The sequence below is a fragment of the Mobula birostris genome, chromosome 20 (assembly GCF_030028105.1).
Source record: "Mobula birostris isolate sMobBir1 chromosome 20, sMobBir1.hap1, whole genome shotgun sequence".
NCBI classification, from domain to species: Eukaryota; Metazoa; Chordata; class Chondrichthyes; order Myliobatiformes; family Myliobatidae; genus Mobula; species Mobula birostris.
The window spans coordinates 61,904,730-61,914,956 of NC_092389.1; the positions used below are offsets into that span (position 1 = coordinate 61,904,730).

Sequence of the window (10,227 nt, forward strand, 5' to 3'; positions counted from 1 at the left end):
ACTAGCCAGTGCGGGCCGCTGTGTGTCTCCAGCCCGGGCTCTGTTTCCTCTCATTCACCGCCTGATGGCCAAGGTGTTATTTCCGGGCGGGTTTTCCCCGCTACCGGCAGTTCCGGGACATTAGGGTAGTCTGTGTGGTGGAGGGAGGGGGCGTGGACGTGAGGGAGTAAAACACCGTCATGGTGACTCATAAACTCGGTGTCCCGCCATATGCCAATCAATGTACTGCTCCAGAATGCCGCGCAGCATTTGTTCTGTGGATATGTCTATCTATTCCCTTTCCTGCTCAGTACCTCACAGTCTGACGTCCCCAGACAACTGTAGGGCTGGTGTGATACTGGGTGGCCAATCCACTGCCAGTTCTCTAGTCTCCAACTTCCACATGAATAACGGGCTAACGTGAAAATATAGGGCGGGGTTTGGATAAACACTTTTTTTTTAAATTGGTGAAAAGCCGCCCCATCTTAATGACCGCCTCTGCGACTAATGACTGACGACAATAGCTGAAAGCAGATTGTAGCTGGGAGATTAGTATCCAAGGATACATATAGTATGGAAAAAACAGGCTGGAAGGCAGAGGTGGTAGCATAGCTCTGTTTGTTAAAAAAAACCAAACAAACAAACAAAATCAAATCATTAGAAAGAGGTGATATAAGGGCGGAAGGTGTTGAATCATTGTGGATAGAGCTGAGGAACTACAAGGTGAAAAGACCCTGTTCAGACCACGCAACCGCAGTGAGGATGTGACCTACAAATTACAACGGGACACAGTGAATGCTTACCGAAAGGGAAATGGTAGAATAGTCATGGGGGATTTAAATATGCGTGTAGATGGGGAAAATCAGGTTAATCCTGGATTCCATTTCTGGGAATTTCTAGAGTGCCTTCGAGATCGCTTTTTAAGGCAGCTGACGTTTGAACCCACTGGAGGATCTGCTCTCCTGCACTGGGTGTGGGGCAATGAAGAGAAACTGACTGGAAACCTGAAAGCAAAACAACCTTTAGGGGCAAATGAGCAGAATGTTTCTGAGCTCACCTTGAGGTTTGAGAAGGAGAAGCTGAACCGGATGTGCTGGTATTACAGCAGAGTACCGGTAATCACAGAGACAATTACAATCGGCCAGAATTAATCGGAAGGGAACACTGGCAGGGACTACGGCAGAGCAGCAATGGCTGGAATTTCCGGAAGCAATTCGGAAGGCTCGGGATAAATACATCACAAAAGAAGAAGAATTTCGCAGGAATGTCAATGCCAGCATAAAAATCTAAGAGAGGCGATATAATTGAGTAAAAAAAAAATAGTGGGAAGTTAGACAATTCGGAAGCTTATGAAAACCAAAAGAAGTCAACTAAAAAGTCATTAAGAACGTAAAGATGGAATACGAATTTAAGCTAGACAGTGATATAAAAGAGGACACCAAAGGTTTCTTCAGCTACATGACGTGCTAAAGGGAGGAGAGAGTGAATTTCCGGCCGTGGGTAAACGAGAATTAGTAATGGGGGCAAACGAAATGGTGGACTGAATCAGATTTTAGGAGTATGGGCAAAAAATTGGCAGATGGAGCACAGTGTCGGGAAGTGTATGGAAGAAGAAATGAAAGGGTTAACTATTTTATAAATGGAAGGGAAATGTATTGTAACACGCGCTTCCTCTAGGCTTAATCAGGGGGTGACAATCCCCCCGCCCCGCCAAATTTAATAAATCTCGTCGGGGTGGATGCTGCGCGATGTCCCCTGTTATAAATCAGTACCCCGAAATAACAAACAGTACACAATATGCAATTAAACGATTATTACTTTGATTGCATTGTCAGCAGAGAAAAGTTATATAAAATAACAATAAGGCACCAATCTGATTAAACAGTCCTGTGCGCACGAAGTTGGAGCTCACGCAGTTCAGTTGTTCTTCTTCCTCCATCGATCTCCTCCTTTGGGCCTCCGCTCGGAGACGACCCCGTTCGGCGATCTAACACATTTCTCCGTTCGCGTCTTCACTCTTCATCTCTCTCTCTCTCCTTTTCGCAAAAGCCCGCAAAAGCAGCTGCTTCCAGAATCACAAGACAGGGCAACAAAATCCTGATTGGCTAACATGCATCAACAGTCCGGTTATCTCCGCCCATAACCAAAACATTGCTGCTACAGAGAAACCATTCCTTCAGCAGTGAACATTACAAAAAAACCATTACATAGCAGTGAACCCTTACAGCGCGTTACACTCTCCCCCAACCAAATTTAGTCATGTCCTCATGACGTTGAGATAGTTCGCCAACCCTTCCTACAAACACGAAGTCCAATCCAGATGCAAAAGGCAGTGACATAGCTCGCCACAACAGCAGAGATCACGCACTGTTCCCCAGGCGCTACGTAGGCCAACCTACGGTGGTCTACACATCCGTACCTCCTCACCTAACTCTTCAGACTCAGACGCTACTGGTGACACTTCGTGTCTGCTTGCCCCCACCCCCACCCCCACAACTCGGAGCCCTCTGTCCCGTGTCCAGGCCCCGCTTCCTCTCCTTCAATGTCCTGCTGTAACCCAGGCAGCCTACAACTCACCCACCCCCTCCACCTCACCTGACTCAGTGGGAAAAGGGCCAGGGCTTTCTTCCTCAATCAACGGGGAGTTAGTGAAAGGCAGCATGTACTTCACATCCAGATCATCATCCTCCGATTCAGCTTCTCTCTCATGTGCGTGGCCCGGCCCAGCCTAGCCTTTCCCGCTGTGGGCCATGAATCGCCCTGCGTTTTCGCAGAGTCCTCTACTGGTGTAGGCTCCAAGTCTGGCTCTGTGTCTACCTGCACCTCTTGTCCCAGAGGCAGCAGGTGGTTCCGATGGAGAATCTTGACAGGTCCCTTCCCCTCTTCTCGTTTCACCCGGAACACTGGTAGGTTTGGCATCTGACTCTCCACCACATAGGGTGTGACCGCCCAGCAGACAGCTAACTTGTACTTTCCAGGTAGCCCCAAATTCCTTATGAGGACTCGGACTCCCGGTAGGAGTTGAGAGAACCTCACTTTCTGATCATACCTCCTCTTATTTCCTCGATTCTGCTTGGCGGCTGCAGCCCCAGTCAATTCATAAGCGCTTTTCAGCTCGCTCCTCATATCACAACATACTTCAGATAAGGCTTCGGTGGGACGTCACCCTCATCAGTCCCAAAACAAGGGTCAATGGGCAACCTCGCCTCGCGCTCAAACATCAGATAACATGGCGAGTACCCAGTAGCTTCATTTCGTGTAACAGTTGTAACAATGAACCAGATCTCAATATGTTGACTCCACCTGCTCTTCTTGCTGATCTCCAGGGTACCGAGCATGTCAAACAAGATCCGATTAAACCTCAAGCAACAAACATCAAAGTTGCTGGTGAACGCAGCAGGCCAGGCAGCGTCTCTAGGAAGATGTGCAGTCGACGTTTCAGGCCGAGACCCTTCGTCAGGATTAACTGAAGGAGGAGTGAGTAAGGGATTTGAAAGTTGGAGGGGCAGGGGGAGATCCAAAATGATAAGAGAAGACAGGAGGGGGCGGGATAGAGCCAAGAGCTGGACAGGTGATTGGCAAAAGGGGATACGAGAGGATCATGGGACAGGAGGTCCGGGAAGAAAGACAAGGAGGGGTGGGACCCAGAGGATGGGTCATCCCGCTGAGCAGCCGCCACTTCCCCAGAACTCAATTCCGGCAGCAGTGAGGTCACAGTGAACCTGGGGAATGACGTCATCGGAAGCCGCCCATTGATCCGCTGCTCGATCCGGCCGCTCCTTTTCCTCTGCCTTCACGGTGATGGCAAACTGACACAGGGCCGTCACCCCAGGGGCAGGAGCGCTCTCCCCCTCCTCGTCCCTGTCCAGTCCCTCATGTACCCGTCACCCCAGGGGCAGGAACGCTCTCCCCCTCCTCGTCCCTGTCCAGTCCCTCATGCACCTGTCACCCCAGGGGCAGGAGCGCTCTCCCCCTCCTCGTCCCTGTCCAGTCCCTCATGTACCCGTCATCCCAGGGGCAGGAACGCTCTCCCCCTCCTCGTCCCTGTCCAGTCCCTCATGTACCTGTCACCCCAGGGGCAGGAACGCTCTCCCCCTCCTCGTCCCTGTCCAGTCCCTCATGCACCTGTCGGGACAAAGCATCCGCATCAATGTTCCGGCTCCCCGGCCCGGTGCTTCAGGCTGAAATCATCCACCTCTGTCCAAAAGTCTCCGACGGGTTTAGATATTCTCCACCCTCCTGTCCCTCCTCCCCTCCCTTTCTTCCCCAGGGGAGGGTAACCACACAGAAGCTGATTCAAGGGGTGACCCACTTTGGCGTGGCCCGTCAGGAATCTCCGATAATAACCACAGAACCCCAGGAACGAGCGCAGGGCGCTCACAGTCTGGGGCCTCGGCCAGGTGGACACCGCTTCCATCTTAGCCGGGTCTGCAGCTACTCCATTTGTGAAATTATGTGTCCGATTTAGATAACAGACAGGGAAAGTTTTAATCCTGCGGCCTTCAGGCAGCCGAGCACCTTCAGTAGCCTCGCTTCGTGTTCTTCCAAGGTGGATCCAAATACTGTGAGGTCATCCAAATTCATGAACACCTCAAGCAAGTTCATATACCCAACCGTCTTCTCCATGACCCGCTGGAAGTTTGCACGGGCTCCCGATATGCCCTGGGGCATCCTTTCGAACTGTTAGCATCCCAGGGGACATATAAATGCCGTCTTCTATTTGTCGGCCTCACTCATGGGGATCTGGTAATATCCACTCCTCAAATCCAGCAAACTGAACCACTTTGCACCACTCAGACAGGCCAGTGCGTCTTCGACCCGCGGGACCGTATACTGTTCAGAGTCCTATAGTCCACACACATGTGTACCTTCCCGTTCTTCTTCCGGGCCACTACTACTGGGGACGCATAGGGGCTTCGGGACTCAGTGATGATCCCAGCTTCCTTCAACTTACACAAATGCTGCCGCACGTCTTCCATGTCTGCTAGTCGCCGCGATCTCTCTCTAAACGGGGTGTCCTCGGTCACCCGGATAGTGTGACGAGTGCTCTTGGATCAACCCACATCAAACCCGACAATGGAAAATACACCTTCCAATTTGAACATCTTCTCTACCAGCCTCCTTTTTCAACCCGGCGGCACCGGGGAGTCCCCGAAGTTGAATGACTCAGCGGTCAACTTCCCCCGCTTTTCCAATAGTTTCTCCCCGACGTGCCTCACGGGGGCGCTAAACGTTACCGTCACCGGGCACAAATGCGCCAGGGGCATCCCCCGCTTGAAGGTGACCTCCCTCTTCGTAGTATTCCTGACGATCACTGCCATCCTGCTCGCCGAGGGCTTCTGCAATTCCGACCTCACCAGTAGTCCAGCGGGAAATCCCGACACCCCCTTGTGGTTCTCCAGAGCGTCCACTAAGAAGGGTTCGCCCTCAGGCACTCCGGAAAATATGGTGGGTCTCCATCACTTTCGCTATTTCCCCGGGCCGTATCACCATTGGATTCGACTGGGTGAACCACACAGTCCCTCGTTTAAATTTGGTATCCAGCCCAAAGCTGCCACGCACTTCCTCAAAAGCACCTTGAAACACTGGGTGCAGGAAGAGGGTCTCCAAAAAGCTCTCCCTCGCCTTCTCCTTACAGGCCCCCATGAGCCTCCTCACCAGGGGGGAGTTGGTCCCCACCAGAATTGAAACACAGCCCTTCTCAACAGGGAAACCAGCACGAATGTATCAAGACCCTCAGACACTCCCACATCGGCCTCCGAGAACTCCAGTTTCACTGACAAATAACCGTGGTATGGATAATCACCAGCACTGAGACCCCAAATCTCCAGTGCACCGAATGGTGTCAAGGGTAAATGCTTCAGATACCGGTTGTAAAACGAATGGTACAGTAACGTGACCTGCGATCCCGTGTCGAGTATGGTTTAAGCGAAGGTACCCTCTGTCAAGAGCGACGCACTGGAGTGTGGTCCCACTAAGCCTTCAGGAATAGGGTCTTTTGCTTTCGGGAGTTCCTTGGTACATTGCTGGAAATGTGTTCCCCCAGAGACACCAGGCCGTTCCCTCACTGGGTCCCTTCTAGGTTTCCCCAACGACTCTCCCTGCTGAGGTACCCGGGGGCTCACTCTCCTTCTGGCGTGAGACCTGCTGCCAGCAGCCCTCCGCACTGTTCATCCCCTTGGGGAATCTGCACCCAGCCGAGCAGCTCCATCATATGGGGGGGGGGGTCACATCCGCTGATAACAACCGACGTATCTCCACTCTGCCACAATCTCCTCTACCGCTCCCCGGGGTAGGCTATCTGTGGTCACTTCACCGCAGGGGACACCACCGAGGACTGTAACCTGCTGACTGAGTCGTCCCACGCTTCCGCCGCGTTCTCCTCTTCCCGTACCTCTCTGATCAGCTTAACAAAAGATGGAAGGGATGCGTGTTGCGAGACTGTCAGAGATCCCACACAATCAGATCATGGGACAGTGCGCCCCTGGCTATATATCCGTCCCAGCTCAGCCGCCGGAATGACCCCTCTGCACCGTAAGTAATTTAGCTGCCTCTGCAGCTGTAAAATAAAAGCAGAAAGCTTTTCCCACTTCTCCTGACGCATGTTTTGAAACCCTACCAGGAACTCCACTGGGCTTCCAGTCGGACCAAAAGCATTGCCCAGTGCTTGCAGATAACTGACAGCTGTCGCTACAGGATAATTTAACCTGACAGCACTCACGTCAGCGGCACGCCCATTCAAACTTTTAACCAATCTCTGTCGCTTTTCATCATCCGAGCACTGCCATCATCTAACAACTGAAAGGTCCGTTCCACCCACGTCTTATACTCCTCCTCCCCTTTAGGGGTGGGCGTAATTCCAGAGAATAGGCGGAGCCCGCCATAGCTGGGACCTGGAATCTGATTTTCCCATTTACTTCCCAGAGATGTCAGGGCGGATACAACCTCAGAATTCTTATTCTTCACCGGGGGACGTGGACTAATTAGACCTTCCAACTCCGACCACTCTTTCCCCTCACTCCTCAGAAATGACAGAACCCTGTCTTTGAAATCTCCGCCGCCAGCTACCTCGGCGCTGGTCTGCATGAGAACAAAAGCTGTATCCGCCATTTTATCAAGTCTCCGCTCACAATCACAACTTCAACAGAACTTAACAGTGGAATTAACAATTCATCCGGAGTACATATATCTGCCCCACTGGTTCATTTCGCAGGGTAATCACTCAGTATCCAACGGAATCAATCCCGAACGTAACCCCCACAATTGTAATTCTCGCTTTGCCTGGCGGCTTAATCTAGGGGGTGATAACCCCCTGCCCCGCCAAACTGAAGAAATCTCGTTTGGGTGGATGCTGCTCGACGTGTCCCTTGTTACAAATCAGTGCCCAGAAATAACAAACAGTACACACTTTGCGATTAAACGATTAAGCTTTATAACTCTTACTTTGACTGTATGGTTAGTAGAGAAACAAAATTGAAAAAAGGACCCAATCTTATTAAACAGTCTGTGCGCAAAATTGGAGCTCACTGATAGGCCGATCGGTCCCCATTGGCCTCCTCCGATCGTCACTGCCCTTTGGACCCTCGCTCCGAGTCCACCCTGTCCGGCGGTCCAGCAAATCTCTCCATTCGCGTCTTCTCTCTCCACCTTTGTCTCTGACAAAATCAACTGGTCCCAGATTCACGAGACACAGCAACAAAGTCCTGATTGGCTGACATGCATCCCAGAGTCCTGTTATCGCCAGCCATAACACGAACATTGCTGCTACAGAGAAACCGTTACTTCAGCAGTGAACATTACAAAGAAGCCATTACATTAGCAGTGAAACCTCACAGCACGTTACGCATACGAGCAGCATCTGGCTTCTCTTGGGCTGTATTCCCTGGAGTTCAGGGGAATGGGGGTGGGGGGTGGAATCTCATTGAAATATTCAGAATGTTAAATGCTCTGAACAGATCAGGTATGCGAAAGTTATTTCCCATGGAAGGGGAGTCTATGACAAGAGGGCACAATTTCAGGATTGAAGGACATCCATTTAGAAAACAGATGAGGAGAACTTACTTTCCTCAGAGGGTGGTAAATTTGTGGAATTTGTTGCCATATGCAACTGTGGAGGCCAAGTCATTGGGTGCATTTAAGGCAGAGAGAGATAGGTTCTTGATTAGACAGGGGATCAAAGGGTTTGGGGAGAAGGCAGGGGAGTAGGGATGACTGGAAGAATTGGATCAGCCCATGACTGAATGGTGGAGCAAACTCGAAAGGCCGAATGGCCGACTTCTGCTCCTATATCTTATAGTCTTAATTGAGTTGTCTGAGTGAATCCTTTCTCACATTTAGAACAGGTGAGTGGCATCCCCCAGTGTGAATTCGCTGATGTATTTTAAACTCAGATGACCGAGTGGATTCCTTCCCACAATCTGAGCAGGTGAACGGTTTCTCCCCAGTGTGAATTCGCTGGTGCCTCACAAGTCCAGATGACTGAGTGAATCCCTTCCCACATTCGGAGCAGATGAACGGTTTCTCCCCAGTGTGAACTCGCTGATGCACCTTCAGTCGAGATGACCAAGTGAATCCCTTCCCACATTCAGAGCAGGTGAATGGCCATTCCCCAGTGTGAAGTCGCTGATGTTCCTTCAGTTGAGCGGAATGGGTGAATCTCTTCCCACATTCTGAGCAGAGGAATGGTTTCTCCCCAGTGTGGTCTAACTGGTGTGTCAGTAGTCGAGAACGCCGAGTGAATCCTTTCCCACAGTCTGAGCAGGTGAATGGCCTCTCCACACTGTGAACAAACTGATGATCTTTCAGCTGAGCTGCATCGGTGAATCCCTTCCCACATTCTGAGCAGAGGAATGGTTTCACTCCAGAGTGGGTTTGCTGGTGTCTCAAGAGCTGAGATGAATCAGTGAATCCTTTCCCACATTTAGAGCAGCTGAGCGGCCTCTCCCCAGTGTGAACTCGCTGATGTACCTTCAGTTGAAATGACCGTGCAAATCCCTTCCCACATTCAGAGCAAGTGAACGGCTTCTCCCAAGTGTGAACTTGCTGATGCTCCTTCAGTACAGATGACCGAGCAAATACCTTTCCACATTCAGAACAGGTGAATGGCTTCTCCCTAGTGTAAACTCGCTGGTGTGTCAGTAGGTCAGATGACCGAGTGAATCCCTGCTCACAGTCTGAGCAGGTGAATAGTCTCTCCCCAGTGTGCACTAACTGATGTTGTAGGAGGTGATTTGACTGAATGAATCCTTTCCCACAGTCTGAGCAGGTGAATGGCTTCTCCCCAGTGTGAACTCGCTGGTGAGTCTGTAGGTTGGACGATTGAGCAAATCCCTCCCCACAGTCTGAGCAGCTGAATGGCCTCTCCCTGGTGTGAACACGCTGGTGTCTCTGTAGTTTGGAGGAGTGAGTGAAGCCGTTCCCACAGTCTGAGCAGGTGAACGACATCTTTTCAGTGTGAACTCGTTGGTATCGCTGTGGCATGGTTGAGTGTGTGAATGCCTTCCCACCGTCCGAGCAGGTCAATGTCCTCTCACTGGTGAATTTTCTGATATACCTTTAGCATCAATAACAGAATGGCTTCCCACTTGCAGAACAGGTGGAGCATCTCACTATGGTGTGAACTTGCTGATGTGTCTTCATTACTGGATGACTGAGTGGTTCCCCTCCCTCACACAGAGCGGGTGAATGGCCTCTCCCCACTGTGAACTCACTGGCGTGTTTGCGGGTAGCCTGTGAGTGAATCTCTTCCCACATTGAGAGAAGGAGAATGATACCTCACTACGATCAATTCTCTGGCAATTCAGAAAGTCAGACGTCTGACTCCCTGGTTCAATCAACGCAGTTGAGAACTGATCTCCAGTGAAGAAATGCTGGTGTGTTCTCAGCTCCCGGTTCCAGTGACTTACACAGAGTTAAAACAGAAAACTTCATTTCAGAGACAGAATACATCACCGGCTGGGATGAGATACTTCTTCATCTCCAAGAATCAACAACAGATGTGTTGGTGTTGCAAAGAAAGTATTTGGTTACTCTTTAAATATCTAGACACATAAAAACTGATGTTTTGTTGTGTTTGAGATTCCCATACCCAAGTGTACTGCAATTTCAAACCTGTAAAAATATTTGCAAAAGACATCAATGGGTGAAAGACAATATTTCAGGAAAGATTTTAGTCTGTGGTGAGAACATAAGAAATAGGAGCAGGAGTGGCCATCTGGCCCGTCAAGCCTGATCTGCCATTGAATAAAA

At 50.6% G+C, this 10,227-nt stretch overlaps 1 protein-coding gene across 1 annotated transcript in view; it reads right to left on the bottom strand.

Moving 5' to 3' along the window:
* Positions 1-9,459, bottom strand: part of LOC140185028 (uncharacterized) — a 346,977-nt gene extending 337,518 nt beyond the window's left edge. The window contains exon 1 of the mRNA XM_072238253.1: positions 8,320-9,459. Within this exon, the coding sequence (XP_072094354.1) occupies positions 8,320-9,459 (1,140 nt within the window). The remainder of the gene's footprint in view (positions 1-8,319) is intronic.
* Between the last annotated feature and the right edge of the window lie 768 nt (positions 9,460-10,227).